Source organism: Medicago sativa, chromosome 5 (assembly GCF_051527215.1).
Source record: "Medicago sativa cultivar Bolivia chromosome 5, Bolivia_mono, whole genome shotgun sequence".
NCBI classification, from domain to species: domain Eukaryota; kingdom Viridiplantae; phylum Streptophyta; class Magnoliopsida; order Fabales; family Fabaceae; genus Medicago; species Medicago sativa.
Genome location: NC_140753.1, coordinates 65781246 through 65795162, shown reverse-complemented (window position 1 = coordinate 65795162; position 13917 = coordinate 65781246). Strand labels below are relative to the sequence as shown.

The 13917-nt window shown below is 34.9% G+C and overlaps 1 protein-coding gene and 1 pseudogene across 1 annotated transcript; one reads left to right on the top strand and one right to left on the bottom strand.

Moving 5' to 3' along the window:
• The first annotated feature begins 3265 nt into the window (after window positions 1–3265).
• On the top strand, window positions 3266–7295 carry LOC146924099 (receptor-like protein EIX2). Its single transcript, XM_085709120.1, has one exon. It carries the CDS (start codon window positions 5064–5066, stop codon window positions 6690–6692), a length of 1629 nt encoding a protein of 542 aa, XP_085565246.1. The 5' UTR covers window positions 3266–5063; the 3' UTR covers window positions 6693–7295.
• Window positions 7296–7506: 211 nt separating this feature from the next.
• LOC146924098 (uncharacterized) lies at window positions 7507–10275 on the bottom strand (annotated as a pseudogene).
• Between the last annotated feature and the right edge of the window lie 3642 nt (window positions 10276–13917).

Sequence of the window (13917 nt, the reverse complement as noted above, 5' to 3'; positions counted from 1 at the left end):
ATATTCCTAACATTTCTTTCCAACATGTGCTTAAAGAGAGCAACCATTGCGCATATTTCTTGTTCAAACTCGGACGCTCTTCAAGATTAGGTGAGAGCTTTTGACAGGCTTCTTCATTGAAGTTGAAGTCAGTGTTAATGCTTGATGCCCCAGACTGAACCCTATTTTTAAAAGTTTTTTTTTTCTTTTTCTTGTCATTCTATAAGAGAAAAAAAATCAATTTTATGTAGCGCGAAAAAAATATGTTCTTCAATTGGCAATAGATATGGACTTGTGGTCCATGGAGAACCAAAGAATTGAAAGCCCAAACGGTTTTGCTCATTCCCAAAGTAAATGTCCAAAATATCCTTACGCATGTTAACTCACGTAGCATGAGTTAACTCACGCTAGTGTTAAATTTGCGTGAGTTAACTCACGTTTCGTGACTTAAGTCACGCAAAAAAAATCACACTCAAACCCAGCGTGAGTTAACTCACGCTGGTTTTGTTTCATCCATATTCATTTTTCTTATGTATGATTCTCTTCCTCTATCTAAGTTTTTCTAATATCACTATTTTATTTTGAAAATATTATAGCTAATCAATACATAACCAAACACATCATCAAAACGTGTCCACACAACCAACAAACAAGAAAATTGAATATTCAGGAGATTAAACAAACAAAGAAAGAGGAGTTTACCTTTATTATATTCAATATTATAATGGGATTTCCATATCTTTTAACAAGATTTTCAAAGTGGAGTTTAGTGGCTTGATAATTCTGATCCTTCTTTGACACGGGGGAAGAACAAATGATTACTTACATAAGAAAAATGAATATGGATGAAACAAAACCAGCGTGAGTTAACTCACGCTGGGTTTCAGTGTGTGTTTGTTTTTTTGCGTGACTTAAGTCACATAGCGTGAGTTAACTCACGCAGCGTGAGTTAACTCACGTTGCCACTTGCACGAACATGAGTTAACATGTGTAGGGGTATTTTGGACATTTACTTTGGGAATGAGCAAAACCGTTTGGGTAAAGAGCAGAATTCCAATACCCACACTTTGTCCACTGCTTTCACACATGCCTATTAAACACTCGGAAAATAGTTGTGTGATTTTTAGTTGAGCAACTCTTCTATGAACACAAACCTAAATGAAAAACATTTGGGCACACACTCACAATTAGAAAAATTTAATAGAGAATTAAATTAGTCACATCGTTTTTTACTTTTATCTTTTAATTTTTCTCATCCATGTGTGTGTGCCTAAGTACTATTTATTTGTGTTTGTGACCAACCAAGACTTTCTCTTTTTAGTTTTAGTGACTTTGGAGTATTTTGATGAGAGAAAAAATGATAGATAAATGATTAAAATATATTATTTTAATGGGAAATAATGATTGATTATGAGAGAGATTGAGACAAATCATCAAAACTCAAAACCACCGCTCTTCACCACTTTTAAATAATTTATTTTCTCCATCTTCTATATTTTTCATTGCACTTTTCTAGTTTTTCATAAATCAGACTAATCTATGAGTTTTGTGAATAAACTTAATTTTTTTTTTTTTGAAATTTCAGAAAACTCCAATTTGAGTTTTTTCAGATTTTGGATTACACTCTTCATAACTCTAGCAATTATGTATATTTGCAAGATTTTTTTATTGTTGCGATATTTGCAAGATTTTATTCATCTAAAAAAGTGAGATAAAAACTCGGTCTGAATGAAACCATTAGGAAACAACATTTATGATTAACACAAAATTACGACATTGAAAAAAAACGAAGATAAGGCGATTCAAAACATTACTTTTTAGCTGGGAAAGATTTTTTTCAATAGCTCCATAATTGATCTTTACACCCTCACATCTCAAACTTCTAACAATGCTCTTCGCACTTAACAATATTATTAGTCAAAACACCATTGAGCTTGGGAGGTCTTGTGAAGACAGAGATATTTTGGAGGACTAAAAATGTGATATTTTATGGGGGTGAAAAACAAAACTTGAAAATTGAAATGTTCTTAGTTATTGTTTTCCAAGAAATGTTTCAACACTTAGAAGAAATTGTAGGTATATACATTTTCATGATGTGTTATTCAATTGCCTAAACTCTAAGATGTCTGAAACAGCTGAAGCTGATCTGTCATTTAACCATGTTGCATTCCACAAAGGTATATTGTTAGTGGGACCAATGCACCATCTAGTACCTGACCGAAAAATGAATTTGGCACTACAAAGAAACCTCCAACCTTGGAATGAAGAAAATCACAATTTAAAAAATATCTAGCTTTGAACAACCGAGACTTAGAATGTTCTGATTTATCATTAACCTCCAACCTTGTTTTCCTTACATAGCAAAATTAAATGCAATTAGGTTTTTAAACCCCATACATACATCGTTCTTGTGCGTAGAGATTTATTTCAGGAAAGCCATTGTATACCTTTAGTTTGATTGTTAGAATGACCCCACCAAAGAGGAGAAACCTATGATACAATGATATTGCCAAGCCTCAAACCTATGCATACATATCATCTTCATCATTGACACTATCATGCCATGTATGCCTTTCTAAGTTCCCATTGTTCATTAAAAACAACTTTGTCCTTCAATGTATATTTTTAAGTGAAGGACGAAGAGATCAACAATGTGAAGGAGGGTGAGAGAAATGACATGAGCGATGGCAGAGTAACGACAACGTCCATGAGGGACGAGTGAGGAAGATGAAACAATGTGTGAAAATTAACGGAAAAGTAACGGTGTTAACAAATTAAGGGATGTGTTTGTCTATTTCGTGGGAACTCGAGGGAGGTTAGTGTAAATTTTAAAACTAGAGGGGTGTTTGTTTCATTTTCATATACCTTAGGGGAGATGAGTGCAATTTTCCCTATTTTTTTTTCAATCTCATAGCTCATAGAGGATGGAATTTGTAATTGCATTCTAAAATGAATCGTAATGATATGAGAAAAATAGAAAACTCTTATTAGAAGTCTAATTTACACCGAGAATATTGTAAGGTGAAAATATTGATTTTCTTATTTCGAACCCTCATCAATATGTTGATCTAAGTTCGAATTATCTAATCCTAGAAATATTATATTTCCATATGTTTAATAATTGTCATGATCATGACTCATAATAAAACAGTGGTCCACTTGTGCATCTTTGAATTCCAAATTTCCTTCCTTGGGACGGCAGTTTCTAGGTTATATATGCATTAAAATAGCATGCAAATAAAATAATCGTATTCTTAGTCTTAGTCTTCTCATTTTGTTGGATGATGCTTGTATTTTTGTCTTGCTCTAATTGAGAAGTATTTTGTCTCCGAACGTGAGAAGTAAGGCGTTCAGTTTTGTTACTTAGGCAGAGCAAGATGATGAGTACTGTTGGGTTTATCAAGTTAGTTGGAACAATCTTCGTGATGTGCAGTTAGAGCTTCTTTTGTCCAACTATTGTGGAGTTGCAGCTGCAAAACATGTTGGTTTGGGTTGCATAGAGAAGGAGAGACATGCTCTCCTACAGTTGAAGTCCGGCCTTGTGGCGGAAGACACTTACCTTTTATCTTCGTGGGATAGTAAGAGAGATTGTTGTGAATGGAAAGGGGTCGTTTGTAGCAATCAAACTGGCCTTGTTGAAGTGCTTGATCTAAATGGCGATCAGTTTGGTCCTTTTCGAGGTGAAATCAATGCATCCTTGATAGAGTTGCGGTATTTAAAGTATCTGAGCCTCAGTTTGAATCAGATTAGAAACAATGGTATCCTAGAATTCCTTGGCTCTCTAAGAAACTTGAGATTCCTTGACCTTCAAGCTTCGCTTCATCATGGAAGAATTCTAAATGATCTTGCTCGTCTTTCACACTTGCAATATCTTGATCTTTCATCTAACATACTGGAGGGAGAAATCCCTCATCAACTTTGAAATCTCTCTCATTTGCAGCATCTTGATCTCAGTTCGAATCATCTTGTCGGAACCATTCCTCATCAGCTTGGAGGTCTTTTAAATTTGCAGGTGTTTCATCTTGAATACAACTTGGGACTCAAATTTCATGACAAGAATCATGCGGGAGGTGAGTGGTTGTCCAATCTCACTCTTTTAACTCATCTTGACCTTAGTTGGGTACTTAATCTCAATTACTCTCATGGTTGGTTACAAATGATTGGTATGCTTCCAAAATTAGAAGAATTTAAGCTATCTCATTGTGATCTTTCAGATCTTTACCTTTTTTCTCCATCCCGTACGCTATTGAATTTTTCTACTTCTCTTGCAATCCTTGATCTTTCGTCAAATACCTTCTCATCGTTCAAAATATTTGAATGGGTGTTTAATGCCTCCTCCAACTTAACCGAGCTTGATCTTAGTAATAACCTCTTGGAAGGCTCCATTCCTTATGATTTTGGCAGCATTGGAAAACCTCTTGAGCAACTTGACTTGTCTGGCAATAATATATACGGTGGGATTTTGAAATCATTTAGGGATATATGTACCTTACACTCATTGAATGTTGGTTATAACTATTTGAATGAAGTCATTTCAACTACTCTTCGTAGTTTAGATGGTTGTGCTAGATATTCACTGCAACGCTTGTGGTTAGGTGGAAACAAAATGACTGCCACATTATTAGATCTTTCGGTATTCCCATATCTAAAATTAATCAACCTTTCATATAATCTGTTAAGCGGGAAGGTGCTATATGGTGCCTTATTGCCATCTAAATTGGAGTTCTTGGAAATTAAATCAAACTCTTTGGAAGGCGGAATTCCAAAATCATTTGGTAACCTATGTTCCTTAAGTTTATTAGACCTATCCAATAACAAGTTGAGCGAAGAGCTGTAAAAATAATTCATGATTTATCTGTTGGGTGTGCAAAGGATTCGTTGCAGGAACTGAACTTGGCTAGCAACCAAATTACTGGTGCGATACCTGACTTGTATGTGTTCTCATCTTTAAAAAATTTGCTCTTGTCTGAAAATCTATTATATGGGAATATATGGAAACATTCTCGATTTCCCTATCAATTAGAGAGTCTATACTTAGATTCTAATAATTTGAAAGGCGCGATCACTGACTCTCATTTGGCAACATGACTATGTTAAACCATGTAAACTTAAGTTACAACTCATTGTCTGTGATATTTAGTGAAAATTGGATCCCACCTTTTCAATTGTTCACTATATGTTTAAGGTCTTGTATATTAGGACCTAGTTTTCCAAAATGGTTGCAGAGTCAGAAATCTCTTGAGGTGGTGGACATTTCTGATGCTGGAATCAAAGATGTAGTTCCGGTATGGTTTTGGACTCAAGCAACAAATATAAGGTTCTTGAATATTTCATACAATAATATCACAGGTCAAATTCCAAATTTGCCTGTAAGATTTCCTGAATTTTTTCAAGCAATGCTGGATTCAAATCAATTTGAAGGTTCAATCCCTCCATTTTTCCGAAGTGCAACATTGCTACAATTGTCGAAGAACAAATTTTCAGATACTCACTTGTTGTTATGTACTAACACTACGGTTGATAGATTGCACATATTGGACCTATCAAAGAATCAATTGTCAAGGAAGCTCCCTGATTGTTGGAGTCATTTGAAAACATTGGAGTTTCTAGATTTGAGTGACAATACTTTGTCTGGTGAAGTGCCATCATCAATGGGATCATTACTTGAACTTAAGGTATTGATATTGCGCAACAATAGCTTAACAGGGAAGTTACCTTTATCCTTGAAAAACCTGGTCATGCTAGATCTTGGAGATAATAGATTCTCAGGACCAATACCGTATTGGTTAGGGCAACAATTACAAATGTTAAGCTTACGAAAGAACCGATTCTCTGGAATCCTTCCACAGAGTCTTTGTTCCTTGACAAACATTCAGTTGTTGGATCTCTCAGAAAACAATCTATCAGGACAAATTTTCAAATGCTTGAATAATTTTTCTGCAATGTCTCAAAAGGTTTTCTCTACTATATTCAAATACTCTGATTTACTTTACCCAGTTGGATTTGGAAAAAGCGTTCTCTATGAAGGCTATGATTTAGTTGCATTATTGATGTGGAAAGGTGCAGCACGACTATTCAAGAATAATAAACTCATTTTGAGGAGTATTGATCTATCAAGCAATCTATTGACAGGAGACATTCCGGAAGAAATAAGAAACTTGATAGCATTGGTGTCATTGAATTTATCAAGCAACAATTTGACTGGAGAAATTATTTCAGAGATTGGAAGGTTAACATCACTTGAATTTCTTGACTTGTCAAGAAACAATTTCTCTGGTTTAATTCCTACTTCGCTAGCTCAAATTTATCGCCTTTCCATGTCGAATGTGTCCGATAACAACCTATCTGGAAAAATTCCAATTGGTACGCAGTTGCAGAGTTTCGATGCATCGAGTTATAAAGGTAATGTCGATCTTTGTGGGAAACCACTTGACAAAAAATGTCCATATGAGGAAGTTGCTCAACTGAAACCAGAAACACATGAAGAAAGTAGTCAAGAAGATAAAAAACCAATTTATTTGAGTGTGGCATTGGGATTTATCACAGGGTTTTCGGGACTCTGCGGCTCTTTGTTTCTCTGCCGGAATTGGAGACATGCATATGTCTTGTTCTTGAACAACATATTTGACACAGTGTATGTGTTTATGGTGCTGAATGCAACTAAATTTCAAAAGTGGCTTAGAGGCTTGCTGGTAACCTTTTTAGCCCCTTGATTTGTTTAGATCGATGACCATTTTTCAAATCAAACATGGAACAATTAGTCTTGTGCTTTCTAATCTGATACGTTTTAGGAAATCAAACAGACCTTAAAACACATTTATACTATCAATGATACCAATGGAGTTATTCTGATAAGTAGAAATCGATCTTGGTACCTTAAAGTTTATGATATTCGTTCACACTCCACATCAACCATTTGCGTTGATATTAATTGAGCTTAGTTTTATTTAATGTCAACTTACCCTTCCCATTTTATTTTTGTAGATATTTTTTTCCGCGGATTTATTTGCAAGCTCAAAATATATCTGTTATTTATTTATTTTCTTTATTTTATTTCACTCAATCTGAAGTGTGTACTTTGATCACTTTGTACTTTCCACATGAAAAGTTAGTCTAAACATCACCAATTGTAACTTTGTTGAAGAAAGGTAGCAGAACAAGTAGCTGCTCTGATCAAAGTTCTCTGTTATGTATCAATAATTCAAATAATCAGTTTGTGAAGTATATGCTGTGAGACACTACTAATACTGTTATTCTGTAAACAATGTTCTATAAACTAATCATTGGGATACCATAATGATGCCACTGTTAGTCCTTCATCACTTTTTCAGTATATATAATGAGAAATAATAGCTCACTGATCAGATATGATTACAATTTAATGATTTGAGAGATATGATTACAACTATTTTTTATATAAAGATATGAATTGCCATAGCCCATTTGTTATTTCATCTTTATATAGCTCACTGATCGGATATAAAGAAATGACTACTTTTCCTATGTAATTAGAAGTAATAGCTTTGGTTCCATTTAGAAGTTGAACTATGGCATTAATACTAAGTATCAAATATCATGGTAGTGCATTTAGTATCAAAAACTACAAGACACAACTAGCATCTGATAACACATAACAACCAAACAAGATGCACACATTACTTTTACAAGACCATCTTGCAGCATCATCAATAGTCATTACCGTATGGTCGAAAACTATAACATTCTTGATATGGACCGTTGAACCAGAGATCACCTCAAACCACTTTGGATACCGAATCAAACGATTGCTCCCTTCAACAACTCTCGCCTCACCTATGTAAACCAGTTGATCTGCCTGTCAATCCCTACGGCAACCTGCATTTTCCAGTTTTCCATATCGGTCATCTTGAAATTTCAAGCTGAGCTAGTTTTTTTCAGGTGAAACTTTTCTTTCCACCTTCACATTGTATAATTCCTCCAAGGATTTCTCTATCTTCATTGCTTTTATGCAATAGAAGAGTTTACTTAACTTTCTAAAACTCCTTGAACCATTGTTGACAGGAGAATGGGCGAAGGTTGATGTTCTCAACAAGCTTGCCGTGCCTGTTTACATTTTATACTCAAAAGTGCTTCACTTGTTGAATATCATAAATCTGTAAAATGTTATGAAATTCAAAGAAATCATAAGAAAGCCAACACATTTGTCTCCTCAATTCCCATAAGCATAACATTTTGGGAGCTAGATTCTCACTACAATCAAGGAAAACACGGAGTCACACAATCAAGGGATTTCATAAATTGGATAAAGATTAAACGACTTGTATTTTGACTTCATTAAATCGGCATTAAATTAACGTGGATACGAGTTGTCCGGTATTTATTAAATCGTTTCCAACATTTTGCTGATTCTATAGTGCAAGTGTAGTGAAGCCGTTTAGTCTCTTTCCTTCCTAAAATAGGTTTTGTTGTGTCCATTTCCATCTAAATATCCCAAAAAAGGAAACAATTTACCAACAAACTCACTGCATAATCAATTCAGTCAATAAACTGAAACCATTAGATAAAGATCAAACATCTCGCATTTTGATTTCAACAAATTGAATTCAAAAGTCAAAACAAAGAACTAAGTATGTGAGTCATCTGATGGTTTCAATTTTCCGACTACAGTGACTGCATAAGTTTTTTACAACAGAAAATCTGAATCCAATTTTCTTACTTTAGGTCTTGGAATTTTGTGAAGCCAGCTAAGGGAAGGCAATAGGCATGACCTAACAGCAACGGATCTAGGAAAGGGTAAAGCTTACCTAGCACCTACTTCTGAACCCACAACAATTACATAAAGAGTAAATAGGTATTTTCATCCTTCCTTCAAAAAAAAAAAGGGTATTTTCATCCTTGAAACTGTAAGGATCGATCAATTTATCACCTCAAATTTGCGAAATAGCGATTTAGTCTCTTAAATAGAAAAATATCAGTACATTTTGTCTCTATTTTTTCTATCAAATTTTGCACCCCTATTTTTTTTTCAAGGGGAAAAATAATCTCTATCTATCTATAAAATTATAAACGCTACATAAGCATAAGGAATGAATAAAGTGCAGCTCATAACAAGGTCTGTCGAAGAAAAAAAAAACGGCAAAAAAGAGCAATCAAGCTTCACTCTTAAGTATGATTCCCAAACAACAAAATATCTAAACCATGAAAAACAAGACAGCTGCTCCACTTCACGAAACTATTCACGCAAATATGATCAATGATACAGACCGCTATACTGCCATTCCGCACATCATCACTCTTAAAATAAGGACAAACACATATTTCTAGCTTCCAATACAGTAAGCAACCAAAGCAAAATGTAAATGCCTTGCCCCACACTATAGCAACACCTCACGCAATGCCCCTTCGAACATAAGATCAACCTGTTACAACCAAACCCCAACATCCAAATTCCAATCATACTTCAACACCACCCCAGAACGTACATAGCCCATTCCGCACTCCCTTAGCTGCACCAGAAAAAATTCCTCTGTCAAACCTATAGTAGTCATAGCCTTGTCAAACCACCATTCGCCAGAGACATAAAGCACCCGATAACAATAAATAACAGCCACAGTGACAAAACCTGCTCCAATTCCTCACAATCTACCAAATCCCAAGCAAGGTAGTGGGTTTGCAGCCACTATGATGTGGAATAACAGAAACCACTAGTTTTCGACTGCAACCAATTCCAAGAGATCAAAGTTGCATCTTCTAACATAAATTCGACCAAAATTGCTTTACCTAGCAAAGTTACATGCTTTCGAAATTGACCAAATACATGCAAACCACGACGTTCTAAATTTGTTCTCCAATACTCTACCCCCTTGGATTAGACCCGAAAAATTACATAAGTGATGGCTTCTGCCATTATGCAGCACAACGAATACACCCAACCACCTTGCTAAATCAAGTCAAACCTTAGAGAATACTTGACATTCAAAAAGCAAGTGCTTCTTCGACTCAACTATCCCACACCCTACAATACACAGTATCGCCCTTCCCTCCGATGATGCTACGCCCAATTCTCTTTTGGCGGTATTCTATTTTCTACTAATTGTGACACAAACACCGCTACTAAGCAAAGTCTCTCGTTAAAGCATTGTATGCTGATCTAGCCGAATACAGTCTCACTGGGATCCTCCTTTCAAACAATTTTGTCTATCTCACTCTCTCGAAACCTTAACCCCTTCAACTGCGATACAAGCTGCCCACGTAACTCTACCTCCCATTGAAACAATTCTCACCTTCAACTCCATGCTCACTCCCCCCGGCTTCCATTTTGCAGCACAATTATAAAGGTTTATGCTTGTTTTGATGCAACAAAAACTATCCCTAACAAGTATGTAACCTATATAAATATCAATAAATATATGCACATTTTTTTTTTTGAAAGAAAATATATGCACATGTTAAAATCCGTTGTTTAGGTATCCTATATCCCTAACAATCAATCGAAACTCAAAGTATGTAACATATAAGAGTTGTGACAAGTGGGAGTATGTAACATATAAGTATGTAATATGTAAGAGTATTATTGATAAACCAATGATTGATTTTGATAAACTTGAAAGTGACAAGTGAAGTGAAGGAAAATTATTCTCCAAAAGCGATGTGTATTATGAAATGGAGGGAGTATGATATTTTCAATCCATCTATGTTGTGACTTCTATTAGCATATGGAGTATTTAAATGTCATTAATGTCGCTGTAATTAAAGTTGTGTTATTTTAATGACTTCTATAAGTTTTTATTTTTGTCTTATCAATAATTACACCATTTTATAATACAAACTTATTAATTTTAACATTTCAACCAATATCTCAAGGACACTCATTAACATTCTCTTATTTTAATATACTAATTTGATATTAAAACTAGTATGGATACCCGTGCCAAGCACGGGCTAGAATTCCCTTGTAATTAAAATATTGGATGAAGATGTGGTATTATTCTCATTTATATAGTTATTTTATGTCCAATAGATTGATCCACACTAATGTTGGCTCCCTCTATAAGGTCCAACGATGGTATAATAACCTAATTCAATTTTACGGAGGAAGCATGTGTGGTTCCGGGTGTTACAGATGTAGAGAGTCTCAAACATGAGTGAGAGACGTTAGTGTTTTAAGTGTCAACTAAAGTTCTACATTGGATGCAAGAGTAAATATTGAGAAACATATGAGTGGTATGAGTCATATACCTAATTCGTTAATATTTAGGTTAAGGTGTGGCGTCAAACTCACTCGTGTGGAATCTCTTTATCTAATGAGATAATCAAACTCAATGTAGTATTCTTTGAAAGTCAAAACATTATTATGAACCGTTCTTTTTTTAATTTTTGGATGTCATTCTTGTTTTATCTTGGTTTTCGGGTGTCAAACATTGATTACGTTTGAACCTTTTTAACCGGTGATATCTTATTTTTTCTTGGGAAGGGAAAAAGTAAGCAAAACCCTTGAGAATCGAGGTCCGGGAGTTGTTTTCGCTACGGGAAGGTGTTAGGCACCCATAACGACTATAGTATCCTATAGGAACCGTCTTTAATTTCTACGCGCGCGCTTTATTTTTAAATGCTATTTTGAAAGTAATTATTAAACCTAAGAATGTTCTAAGTGAAGAATTGGAGGGAGAAGAATGTTTTTGGATTTTTATTTTAGTTGAATTGAAGGAATTTTGTTCCTTGCCTACGTACCCGTTTAAGGGATCAAATCCACCGTAGTTCTCTTTCAAAAATGTTTTTGTTTTTGTTGGTTGATTTTAAGTTTGAAAATTGGAGTTTGAAGAATAGGAAGAGGCCTCAAGGGCATGAGATTAGGAAATTGTGAGGTTGAATTAGTCATTTGCAAAATATGGTCTAAACATGATTATTTTCATTGAAATTTGATTAAGAAAATGAAAAAGGAAAATACAATGGGATTTTGATCCCAAGGTTTATTTTGAAAATGGTTTGAATGATGTTTGTTCATATTTTTTGGAAATTGATTTTTCTAAGTGTAAAAGCCTAAACATTCATCTAAACATACAATCCTAAACATACATCTAAACATGCATATTCTAGCTACATATCTAAAGTGAAGTGTGTGCATGTGTCGGTGCTTGTGTCGGTGTACATTATTAGAGTCCATTGTCCTTTACATCATACCCTAGATACATTCTATGGCCTCTTTGCCAAGAAATTAAAATTGCATAAGAAAAAATATTACAAAATTTCCTAAGTATTACATTCTAAGCCTTGGTACAAATTAAATTGCAAGAAGATAAAGGTGAATATGAGATGAGATGGGAATGCTTATGAAATAATGAACAAAAGAGTTAGTGATAATAGGCATAGTATGATAGGAAAAATTGACAAGGAAATAAAGCATGGTGACATGATAAAATGGCAAAGAAAGATGACAAAATATACCTAACAAAATACCAAAATCCCAAGCAAATAAAAGACCTATAACCCTCACATTATAACATTTTTTAAAGAGTTTTGGGGTCAGCCCTAATATGAGAGTTACAAGAAAATTATAGGCCAAGGAATCATGATATGAAATTAGGCCTATTTTTGCACTAATTCACATATTAAAATGACAAATAACTTGCTAACTAAGCAACCAATTATCGCCCATTCAAAACACACCAAACACTACACATTATGCAGCAAATAACACCCTAAGATCACCCACCAAGTACCAATTATCATGAGCCAAGATATTGGAATTAAAACGTGCAAAAAGGCTTCACAAAATATGATAAAAAAACAACACAAATCGCTCACAATCTCACATGTATTTTTCCATCAATTTCCAGCACTCAAAGTTCACAAGAAACGATCCTAAATCAATCGACATCATTGCAATAAAGCTCACCCAAATTTTCACAAGTTTTTAACAAGGTTTTTTAACAAAGAAAGTAAAAAAAAGAATTGAATTAACAAAGAATTATTTTCATGCATTTTCATCAAGATTAACGTGTAAGACATGTCAAAATTTAATGAAAATAGCAAGAAAATATTGAACAAAATTTTTTGGGAGTTTTTTAAAGGATTTTTAGAAAGACAATGGTGTAAGTAGCAAGACGTGGTGTTAAAATAGCAATAATAAGTGCAGAAAACGAAATCATTCCACTAAGGCCCAAGCCCGAACTAAAACAGGCTGGATCCATGGGTATGGCATGGGTTATGGGTCATGGAGCAAGGAAAACGGGTTAAAGGAATTGGATATGGTATAAAGTCAGTTTTGTTCACAAAAACACCACTTTCCTCAACTCTTTCTCTTTCTACAGATCCAAAAACTCACACTCTCCCTTACTAAACACAGCAATCGGAGAAGATAAATGAGGGGCGGCCGGAGTTCCTCCGGTGCGGTGGTTGTCCCTAGCGCCGCCGCACCGGAGTTTTTTTTTTTTATTCTTTTCCGAAAGTTTCTTACACCAATGTGACCGCCTCCTTCTTCTCTTCTCAAATCCATGTTCAGATTTTCGAAATCCACTCATATCAGTCCTAAATCTACCAATTTCAGCAAGATCTTTATACCAATATCTTCCAAACTATGCGAACATTAACGAATACACAGAATTATAGAGAAGAAACACAACACCTCGGGTTTAAATCGGAAGAAGAGAGAGCTTTGAAACGGGAGGCTGCACTTTGGAGTCACTTGTGTTGGTTCGATCTGCTTCTGTTCCGATCGGATTCGTCGCTGTTCGAACCACTCTCGTCGCTGCCCTCTGTTCTTGATTCCGAATCAATTGAGCTTGCTATTGGAAGCTTGCGTGAACCGTTCCTCCCTTCTACTTCTTTCTTATTCTTTCACGGATTCAATTGGAATTTTTGTATGGACGCTTGCTTTGATTCGATGATTTTTGCGGTGATGGTGATTGAATTCTGATTATTTTTGTGAAGAATTGAATTGGTTGAGGTGGTGGAAGTGGC